At 36.7% G+C, this 11,674-nt stretch overlaps 2 protein-coding genes across 2 annotated transcripts in view; one reads left to right on the forward strand and one right to left on the reverse strand.

Moving 5' to 3' along the window:
- Positions 1-5,165, reverse strand: part of LOC107709555 (toll/interleukin-1 receptor domain-containing adapter protein-like) — a 16,269-nt gene extending 11,104 nt beyond the window's left edge. The window contains exons 1-4 of the mRNA XM_016514049.1: positions 5,092-5,165; positions 4,719-4,776; positions 2,709-2,837; positions 2,010-2,450 (exon numbers count right to left, since the gene is read on the reverse strand). Coding sequence (XP_016369535.1) covers positions 2,010-2,450; positions 2,709-2,837; positions 4,719-4,749 — 601 coding nt within the window. The 5' untranslated portion in view covers positions 4,750-4,776; positions 5,092-5,165. The remainder of the gene's footprint in view (positions 1-2,009; positions 2,451-2,708; positions 2,838-4,718; positions 4,777-5,091) is intronic.
- A 2,081-nt stretch (positions 5,166-7,246) lies between these two features.
- On the forward strand, positions 7,247-7,768 carry LOC107709556 (gem-associated protein 7-like). The gene has a single exon (XM_016514050.1). It carries the CDS (start codon positions 7,343-7,345, stop codon positions 7,709-7,711), a length of 369 nt encoding a protein of 122 aa, XP_016369536.1. The 5' UTR covers positions 7,247-7,342; the 3' UTR covers positions 7,712-7,768.
- The last annotated feature ends 3,906 nt before the right edge of the window (positions 7,769-11,674 follow it).

Consider the following 11,674-nt stretch of genomic DNA (forward strand, 5'->3'; position numbering starts at 1 on the left):
TTTAGCTATACTTGTGCTCCTAGAATCCGTGTTTCCATTGTTATACTGTAGGGGGCGCTAGTACACATCTTCTGTACAGAACGACTTGACTATACTTCAAAGTGTACTAAAAATGCTACTACAAGTATTTAATTAGTAAACTATCAGTATACCTATAAGTTCACTTTTAGTATAGTTGCAGTACAAACTAAACATTTTGATGTAAACTAGTTGTGTACTCAAAGTTTACTACTGTTATACTTAAAGTATACTTAAAAGTATACTTTTATATACTAGAAAGTGGGCCAATTTAGTCCCAAGGAGTATTGAAATAGTACACTTACAAGTATACTACTAGTACACTGATATTTGTATACTTACTACATAAAGTATACTTAAACATATACTTGAACTTTACTTAAGTATACTTACTAAAATAAACTTGAAGTATACTACTTTTTGGTAAGGGTATGGCCCCAGAAAAGATTGAAATTGTCGATGAAGTTGACTCCTTTTATACTGCAGGTTCTTTGTAGCCATGTATTCAACCCAAGCAACCATGAAAACATGTCAGTTCCCCTTGCTGGGTGTGGTCCACTGATGAACGACTGAACTTTGAGTCTTCGAAGTGTTTCAAAGAGTTCACTAAAATCCTTCTTAAGGAGTTCTGACTGCTCTTTCCGAATATCATTCTTCCTTACTCCTGGTTCACTCAAGTTATTTATTTCCATTTATGCTCATCTTGTCTACAGCTTTTGCAAAGCAATTGTAATAAAGTGCATTTGTGAGCAACTAGAACCTCAACTCACCTGAGCATCACAGTTCATTTTCACTGTATGCAAAAGAATGGCCAGGACAAATGATTTATTAAGGCTTTTCTATGGGGGAAAAATGTCATGGAGGTTTGGAACGACATAGGATCGAGTGAATGATGATGGAATGTACTTTTTCTGTGAACAATCACTTCAAATGTCTTGATTGATCACCCACACTTAAAAAAAACAAAAAAAAACATTTAGGCCTAAATTGTTTTATGTAATTGAATTGCATTTAACAATTGCATGTGCAATACAACATTTTAAACTAAACAAACGAATAAACTTAATGCGATGCATATTTACATATTTGTCAGTCATACAGAAATGAAACAGGTCAGATTTCTGCACTTAAAAATAAATAAATAGTTAATTATTTACTATTTGCATCTATTTCATTGTAGTGAAATAATCAAATTTTTAATGCATTCATTCAAATAGCTTAGAATCATTTACATTACATTTAGTCATTTAGCAGATGCTTTTATCCAAATTGACTTACAAATGAGGACAATAAAAGCAGTCAAAACTACATGTAGCAAGGTGTATATATATATATATATATATATATATATATTATACACAAACACACACACACACACAAAGACAAACAAGTAGATAGAATAGAAAAAATAGAAAGCTAGTGGGTTTTTTTATATAAAAAAAGAAGATAAATATAGATAAATCAGCATCAGAATCAGCATGAATCTGCTCATTGTGAAAAATGTATTCAGTTAAAAGTACGAACATGGATAAAATATGGAACAAGCAATATTCAATGTACGAGATCAAAGCTAATTGGATTTATTGATGATAAATGTATAAACCTGGTTATTGTGTATTTAAAATACTTTCAGTTAATTCGTAATTTTAAGGAAATCTGGTTCGTTTCATTTATGTATGACTGACAAATATGTATGTGTCACATTAAATGTATTAGGTTATGTTAAATCTTTGTAAAGTTGCTTATTTGAGTATGTTTTCCAAGAAAATACTATTGCAGTTTTTATAATTGAAAATGTCCTGTTTAATTCAATGTGTTATACTTGCCATTTTTGTAATTGTTTGTGAAATTTACAAGCAATTTCTGAGTTTTTTTTTTTTTTTCAGAAATTTTAAATGCAATTCAAAAACATAATATATTTTTGAGTGCATTGTGGGATCTGAACCTGCAAACAAGAGTCTCCAATACTTGTGTAGATACAAAATACTCACACTGAAGCACTGCCTTGTAGACTAGAGTGTATCCGAACTCTTTGTTCGTGTTCAGATCCACAGTGAAAAGGAAGCGCAGTTCGAGCGGGAGCTGTGATCTGGGCATGTTTACTACAGCCGGGATGATCCTCTGTGACATGGGCCCTTCAGACAGGACCTGGTGCATCTGATACGAGCACCAGTCATCCTTCACAAAGTTTGGAGTGACGAGTAACAGCCAGCAGTGACTGTCCTGCACGGCCTGCAGCAGCTCAGTGGACACAGCGCCTCCTGCAGGACAGTCCCGCTCCTGCAGGTAACAGCGCAGGCCGTTAGACGGGGCTTCTAGGAAAGAGGCCAGACTCTGTGCTAGATCACTGTCCTCATCGTTGTGACACACAAAAACGTCATATCTGAGAGAGGAGCGGAAGCGGGAGGAGAGCACGGAGGGCAGAGGCTGATCTGAGGCCGATGGCTTGGCTGATATGGAGGATTTCGGGGAGGAAGAGGAGGAGGAAGAGGAGCACACCGAGCTGCTGGTGCCGTTAGACGGGGCTTCTAGGAATGAGGACAGACTCTGTGCTAGATCACTGTCCTCATCGTTGTGACACACAAAAACGTCATATCTGAGAGAGGAGCGGAAGGGGGAGGAGAGCACGGAGGGCAGAGGCTGATCTGAGGCCGATGGCTTGGCTGATATGGAGGATTTCGGGGAGGAAGAGGAGGAGGAAGAGGAGCACACCGAGCTGCTGGTGTTGGAGTGTCCGGGGGAGCACGTCTGAGAACATTTACATGGTTTAACTTGGTCCGAATCATTCCTTTGTTTTCCAAAGCGCTGACGAAACCAGCCTGATGATGCAAAGATATGTAATAATACACAGTTATAGAGATAATGTAATATTCAAGTGATACAAAGAAGCATCCATTGCATAAATAGACACATTTTAATGGGACAAAGATTAAAGCACTTGAACAAAACTTGGTTTCCTGTATTTTAAATAAACTATTAAAATAAATTGTTATACTATATATATATATATATATATATATACATATTTAGTCATTTAGCAGACGCTTTTATCCAAATTGACTTACAAATGAGGACAACGGAAGCAATCAAAATCAACAAAAAAGCAATGACACGCAAGTGCTATAACAAGTTAGCTTAACGCAGTACACATAGCATATATAATAAAAAAAAAAAACAGAATAGAAAAAGAATAGAGCAAGCTAGTGTTAGAGGCCTTTTTTGCTTTATATATATATAAACACGAATTGTCATACAGTATACACTACAGTGTTTAATTACTGCATATCAACATAGTTACTTTATTATATACACAGATAACATTATCATACAACATCTGATGAGATTATTACATTATTACAGTCTTTTACAGTATTATAGTATATTATAACTTGTCACGGTCGGTGTGGAGAGATGAAGCGAGGACTCAAATGCAGGAAGAAATAGGCTTTTAATGATAAAAAAATAAAACAAAACAACATCAAAAACTCCCCCGAGGGGGAAAAAAAAAACAGGCCGGCAGGCCAGGACACGGTACAGCACGGCAACACAGAGAGCAACACAGGTACAACAACACACGTACATACGAATGACAAACCAGCACAGAACTGCAAACACAGGGAGACTAAGTAGGGCAGGTAATGAGGGAGACACTGGTGGAATCACTGAAACAATAATGAGGTAACAAGATGGCCAGGGTCAGACAATAGACAGGAGAGCACATGGCACCAACAAACACACAACAAGCCATGTGCTCACACAAAAGACACAGTGTCCTCTAGTGGCCATCTAGGGCACACCAGCTGAAGACTGTGACAATAGCTGTTAATTAAAGTATATAATGAGTTTTAATTTTAATGATTACATTAATATATGTTACATTTTGACTAAACATTTACAAATTTTTTGTGTAGCAATTTTTATGATGGATGGATGCACTTTGTTTGACTTAAAAATCTCAACAGCCATTCACTGCCATTATAAAGCTTGGAAGAGTCGGGGCATTTTTAATACAACTACGAATGTATTCATCTGAAACAAGACAGTCATATACACCTAGGATGACTTAAATTTGAATAAATCATGGGGTAATTTTCATGTTTGGGTGAACTATCCCTTTAAATATAAATCAACTGTTACATTGAAATTGTTTTAAATGATTTGTATTTTTGAATTTATATTTTGACTAAACATTTAAACCACACACACACAGAGATACACAGATACACACACACACACACACACACACACACAATATTATATTATAAATAAATTCAGCTGTGTGTGTAATGCAGAGATTATCACAGTGTTTTATAGTATTTCAGTGATATACTTTTCTTGTCAAATATGTAGTGTAATATCTCAGCAGATATTGTTGTATATATATATATATACATACATATGCGGTAATGTTGTGCAATATCCTGTGTGTGCTGTGATAAATGTCACAGCTCAAGATTGAATGTAAAATTAGCAACAAGAGAAATGCGATTGTGTTTCACCGTGACTGTCATATCTGAATGACAATAAACGCTCATTTGCTTTGAGCCACTGGGGGAAAAGATGAAAATCTTCTACTTTTAGCTGCCATAATGACAGTATCTTCTTGAAGTTCTGCTACCACATTAAAACATTTATTTTGTGTTACATAATTGTTCACTACTTCCCTGACGATGCATCATGAAACTGCAACAGAGACTTACCCATAATGCTGCTGACGTGGTTTTCCTCCATTCTTCTCCATCCTTTCAAGGATATAAACTACAACCGGCACATACGCAGACAATGTTTAAAAATAAGCACTGTATATCAAACTCTACATATCATACTATATACACACAAGTAACTTTCATACAACAGGAAAAAAAAACGCTGCATGACATGCACACTGTCATCAGCTCAAAGTTAATATCAGTTCCACTTTTCCCTGGATCACTTTCAGTTTTTATGTCTGGATATTAGTACATTCGTCCTTATTATGAAGTAGACTGCAAGCTAATATCATAATTCTATCATATTATTCAAAGCATGATTAAGACAGCAAATGATGTATAGAGTGAGACGATCAGTACTTACAGTTGTTTTAAGTTGAAAAGAGAGTGCAGGTCGTCTGAGGGCACTGCTGCAGTGCAAAAGATCAGCATGAGATGTTTGAGGAAGTCCATGCGATCGGAAGCGATGTGTCATTATGCAAACCAACATAACTTATGGCCATTCTTACCAAATAATGATAATAAAAGAATAGGAAGACAGTAGAATAAGAGGAAGTCAAGACAGAATGGGTGTAGCTTTGAGTTGCATTTGGATTTACTATTGACAGGCTGGTCAATGCATGGTTTTAGATGTGATATATTACAGAATATTACAACTAAAGGAGTAGCAGTTTCCTTTTACATTTTGTCTGTCTGGTTTGCTGGGATTCCCCTCAGTTACGAGAAATGGGTGCGGTCGATATTTCAAACACACATGAGTCTAGAAATGATTCAACTGTGGGAAGATTTTGCATGTTCCAGTTACTAAATTAACGTGCTCTCGAAATTAATTTATAAATAATCGTTTTAATGTTATGCCATGGTAGATAACCTATGTTTTTGCTCTAATGCCATCATTTTAAGATGTTAGGATGTCTGGTTTGGTGATTTTGCTTAAAACAAATTAGAAATGCACTTTTATTGTCAATGATTAATTCAGGAAACAAGAACAAAATTGACACTGAAATACAGAAAAGGCTAAAAAAAATAGAGCATATAGATCTTGATCAAGGCAGATTTTAACTAGACAAAAATAATTATACAGTGTGAATTCAGCATATAGTTAAAACCATATGGCACAAGCAAATCTGCTGGGATGAATTTATTTGATCAAAAATACAGTAAAATAGTCATACTGGGAAATATTACAATTTAAAAGATTATACAGTGTGAATTCAGCAGGCTAGTTAAAACCATATGGCACAAGCAAATCTGCTGGGATGAATTTATTTGATCCAAAAATACAGTAAAATAGTCATACTGGGAAATATTACAATTTAAAAGAACTGTTTGCTATTTTAATATAGGCCTATTTAATTTATTCCTGTGATGACAACGCTGCATTTTCAGCAGTCCGTGTCACTTGATCCTTCAGCAATCACTCCAAAATTCTGATTTGCTGCTCAAATATTATTGGTGCTCAATTATCATTAAGGGTTCTTATTGCTGTCATAGTTTGTTTGTTTGTTTTTAAATATTTATTTTTGGCATTAGGCCTTTATTGCGATAGGACAGATCAGAACTGACCCAAAGCGAAGTGGGAGAGAGATGGGGGGGATTTGAACTCGGGACGCTCGTAGCGCAATGACGCTGTATGTCGGCACGCTGCGCACAAAGCTATCGGTGCCAACATTACGGTAGAGTGGAGGGAAACGCCCACCTTAAGGACTGTGCTTTTTTTTTCTTCTGTGAAACAAAAGTTAAATGTGTTCAGAAAAGTTATCATAGTTTTAGTGACAATGACATAAATTATAAACCAAGTATGAAAAATGTCCAGAGTTTTCATGATATTAGATTTTTTTAACAAAAATGTAATTTGTACCAAGTTAGCTGATGCTAACTGGCAAGCTAACTAGCTACCTGATGCTAACTTGAGGTAATTTTTAAATATGAAGTCCAAATATTTTTATTCAACCACCTAGTTAGAATACATTAGATGGAAAAACAAAGGATTTGATGTTCAGAACAGAGTAGCTCTCTCTCTCTCTCTCTCTCTATATATAACTGTGATGTTTTACAAAACAACAGGCTTTAAAACACTTTTTTTAAATTTTTCTTACTGCTGAAAATCAGATAATTTACTGTGAAATCCGTTTTCTCTCCGGTACATCACCAGTGTAAGCTTCATCGTGAAAACTACTCTTGTCAACATAGTCCATAATTACAATAAAGATGTATCTCGACTTTATCTTGTGGTTATTTTGGGAAAAAACAGTAGGGGGCCTTTTCCTCCACTCTAAACTGTCTACTGTTATTATTGAAAACAGTTTTGCAACTCAATATAGTTTTGTGAAAACTGTGATGCATTTTTTTCAGGATACTCTGATGAACAGAAAGTTCAAAAGAACAGCATTTTTAAGAAATCTATTTTTTTTTAGCATGAAATGTCCTTGCTGTCACTTTTAGTCAATATAACGCATCTTTGCTGAATGACTTCTTTTTATCTCGCTTGATGACTTTTATTTTGAAAAAACCGCTTTTCCGGTCGGACGTTCAGATGCGCTCGTGTTGGAATGAGGTACACAGCAGAGTTCGTGATGTGTCTATGATTTAAGCAGGCGTTTTAACGGAGCAGTATGAAGACTCCGGTGAGCGTCCTGCGGCTGCCCAGCGGACCAGAGCCCAACAGCCGCGGATTCGACCCGAGCTCCCCCCGCTTCACCGCTCTGTGCTCCTCCTCCTCCTCTGATGATGATGATGATGATGAAGAGCAGCAGCGGCTGCGCTCGGAGCTGCGCCAGAGGTTTCTGTGGACTCTCTCACTGATGAAGCACAAGCTGGTCCAGTTCGACATGCACGAGAGAGTGCGCATGCGCGCGAGGTTCGGCGCCTCGGACCTCGACGTGCTGCGCCTCCAGGTTTCTGAGCTGGAGACTCCTCTGGGGGTCCAAAGAGAGGCGCTCGTGAGGAGCCAAGATGTGCTTGCATGCTCTTTTGAACTGTGAGAGCCATGCTGATCCTCACCGCAAGAGCGCGCCACAAGAGTTGCGATTAAAGTTGAGTGGGCTCAAAGAACGACATTTCTCGTTGTTTTCATTGTTGTTCATGCTGCTGTTTGTAATAAACCTTTGCGATGTTGAGAACTGTGTTCTGAAACGTTCTTTTTTCCAATCTAAGTGTCCTTCATAATTTATAAACACTCTTAAAAATAAAGGTTCTAAAGGTTTTTTTGTTGTTGTTGTTTTTTTTTTTGCAATGATGTCCCAAAACATTTTTTGGTTCCTTTCAGTGAACAGTTCTTAAACATTTTTTTTTCTTACTGTGAAGGACATTCTAATAATCTGAAGAACCTTCTTCTACTATAAGAACTTTTTGTGCAATGGAAAGTCTCCATGGGTGTTAAAGGTTCTTCATCAATGCCGATAGTAGAGCCTTCATTTATATGATGATTTTTTAAAGATCATTATTTTGTGTATTTAGTGTAACAGAATATGTTGACATGCTTTAATGTTCAAAAAACACATTATTTTTCAAATACTGTACATTATTGTAGGTCCTCTATGCCCCGCCTCTCTCCAACGCTTCGTTTTCTACAAAGTCCCTCCTTTAACGAAAATGTTTATGGTTTTAGTTTTCGTATCCACTATAAAATAGGAGCATTGACATACAATCATTTTTAATGTATTTTGAATGTGTTTTTATTTTCCTCTTTAATTTGAGTAATTTTTGTCATTTTTATTAGATAATTTTTTTTTATTATTATTCAGTTTTAGTTAGTTTATTACACTAATTAAACTAAAATAAATTTTGCTTTGGGAACTAGCTGAAATAAAATAAAAATATTTGTATTATTTTATTTTAAGTATTTTTTTACGGTTTTAGTTTTAGTTAATTATTAACCATGTTCCATATCCACTATCAAACTTAATATTTTTTTTGTACTTTTTTTCTTTTGTCTAAGAAATGTAATTCCAAGCATTCAAGCCTTCAGATCAAAAATCTTTAAGATCATGGGAAGCATGTTCTGTGCCTGCAGCCTCCTGATTTACAGTGAAAAAACACCCCTCTGTTTGTGTGTGTGTGTGTGTGTGTGAGTGAGTGAGTGCGTGCGTACGTGCGTTTGTGAGTGAGTGAGTGAGTGTGTGCGTGCGTGTGTGTGTGTGTGTGTGTGTGAGTCACCGATGGTACAAGAAATCTGCCCTGTCCAGCTCCATTGGCCAGCAGGAAGCACATTCCAGTCCGTTCTGTTTGCAGCCCTCTCTCTCTTCCTGCCAGGCGCAGGAACATGTCTGTGATAACTTACAAAAATACATCACAGACCCTACGGCCCCTCTCTGAACCATCTCTACAAAACCAACCAGCTGAATGAACGGCCAAAAGCTCTCTGCTCATATATTTTCATACGTATAACTCAATGTTTTCTACAGCGATGACTGCATGTTCCTTTCAGTGGAGTCACATGTTTGATGTGAAATCTGTAACGGTTGCGTCCGTCCATCATCCTGTGACCTTCTGCTATCACCTGCATTGTTTTATCTATTTTTGTGTTAAAACAGAATCCAGTGTGTCCTCCGTGCGATTAGTTCACCTGAACATCACTGTGATTCACAGATAATGGGACCTGAAGAGGACAGCAGTCCTGAGTTCCTATGAAAGATGAATAAATATAAATGGAACAGATTTATATGAAGACATCGTACTGTATTTGACTTTGGATCTCGGTCAGCACACTGTCTGTAATGTTTGGTTTGGGGCAGATATGCTGGCTCCATCTCTTTGGGATGTTTACCGCTCTGTGCCCATTGTGAAGGCCAGAGGCGCTCTGAGTCACCCTCGACCCGGCCGGCCTGAGCTTTGTTTAACTTGCTTTCAAGGAATTTTGGAGCTGCTCCAGTGATTGTGACTCCGCAGGAGTTAATGCGGCCCGTGAACCGATCACACTCCTGAAGAACGACAAGGAGGAAGGTCAAGGACATGCCAGATGACACTAGCAGAAACCCACGGCCCCGTAAAACACTTCAAAAACTCAGTGATGCTAAAAGGTTAACGCTCTATCGCGTTTGAAAATAATGTATCGCTGTTCAATAGTGTTAACAAAAGCAAACATGAGATAAATCTAATTTGCTGGAGTAACCATGCCATTTTAGCTTGTTTCTACAAGTCTTGGAGCTCTTTAATCGTGACTCATGTTCATACTGAGCACTTCACAGTGCAATGCTGTACCGGGTGCGCTAACAAGCAAGTTTACTATGACAGAAAAGCCATATATATGGAGCTGGTTATGTGATGCAAGCGTCAAAATGTATTAGTTTATTAATCATGCACCATAGTAAAAGTGTTTTGAGCTAATAATATAGTATTGTGCAAGGAACTAAGGAAAAAATATGTCTGTATTAATTGATAATCGGCCCCTATAATCATAGTTTGTGTGAAAAGGAATAAAAGTTGTTGGTGTTTTACTGCCACTAGTGTTCATTCCAGTTCATAACTTCATTAAGTTTCATCAAGTTTCATACATTCATAAATGTATGAAAAGTATGAAATAAAAAAACAATATATAAAAATATACTTTAAAAATGTACTATATATATATATATATAGTAAATTTTGAAAGTATATTTTTAGATATACAGATTTATTTGATTTTTATTTATTTAATACTTTTCATGTCTCATTTGGCTTATCAAGCATGTTTTTCAATGACACATTTCATAATAACCCAGTACACTAATGCTTGCTTTATAAGTGGCAAAATTGTTCTTTATATTAGACATTATGCCACAATTTTGATTTGTTGTGTATAAAATATTCTCACATCATAAATCACAATAAATAAATAAATAAATATCATGATTGTATGATACTTCCAATATTAGTTTTTAAATATAATACTATTTTCAGGATGTCTTTTCATATTATATATTGAAAATCAATCAAATATCCACATAAATAGCATGTGAAAAATTGCTAAATTAAATGAAGGCATCAGAAGGCACTGTAACACAAATAACGTGGGACAAGTTACATACTGAAGTTTAATACATCATAGAGGTGTGTTGTAAACTCTATAATAGAGATTCTTGTCTTAGCAAACTCTAGTAAAAGCCTTGAGGAGCCTTTTCTGCTTGTTGTGCTGGACAAACAGGTGGAGGTTGGGTGGGACACACGGCCTCCGTCTCGCCAGGAAGGACTGGACACAAGGGGAGATCCTAATTATAAAGAGATGAGAGATAGCTGCTTTTATCTGAATCAAAGTGGAGGGTCTCTCCCCACACCCCTCTGGGATTAAACACAGGAAGATTGCGCTAATGAGAGATCTGCTTGTTGTGCTGGACAAACAGGTGGAGGTTGGGTGGAACACACGGCCTCCGTCTCGTCAGGAAGGACTGGACACAAGGGGAGATCCTAATTATAAAGAGGTGAGAGATAGCTGCTTTTATCTGAATCAAAGTGGAGGGTCTCTCCCCACACCCCTCCGGGATTAAACACAGGAAGATTGCGCTAATGAGAGACCGCGCTGCTTTAGATGACATTAAACTCTCTTATGGGGAAGTTCACTTGACCATTCTCCCACGCATTATACGATGGGAACATGATAACCGGCTATGAAGACGTTTTCTGAAGGCCAGTATCTCTTCAGTCTGCGAAAACCACAATGTTTTGGGTTCTGGGAAGCGGTGCGGATGGAGGAGGATGAGTCTGGATCAACTTATGTAAAGTCTGGATCTTATGTAAACCTTACGCTGATGCTTACCGTGTGTCTGATGCTCAACCTGCCTTTAAAATCAATGCAGGGTCATTAGAGTTAAAAATAAACCATACAAAGTTACTTGAAATACAATAAATGTGAAACTAAAATAAAATATAATAAAATGTTTTAAGCTAGTTACTACGTTTTTCATTTAGTTTAACTTGATATACTAAAATAACTAAAGCTAAAACTGAAAAAAAATGAATATATATATATA

Source organism: Sinocyclocheilus rhinocerous, unplaced genomic scaffold (genome assembly GCF_001515625.1).
Source record: "Sinocyclocheilus rhinocerous isolate Xijiao unplaced genomic scaffold, SAMN03320098_v1.1 scaffold656, whole genome shotgun sequence".
NCBI classification, from domain to species: domain Eukaryota; kingdom Metazoa; phylum Chordata; class Actinopteri; order Cypriniformes; family Cyprinidae; genus Sinocyclocheilus; species Sinocyclocheilus rhinocerous.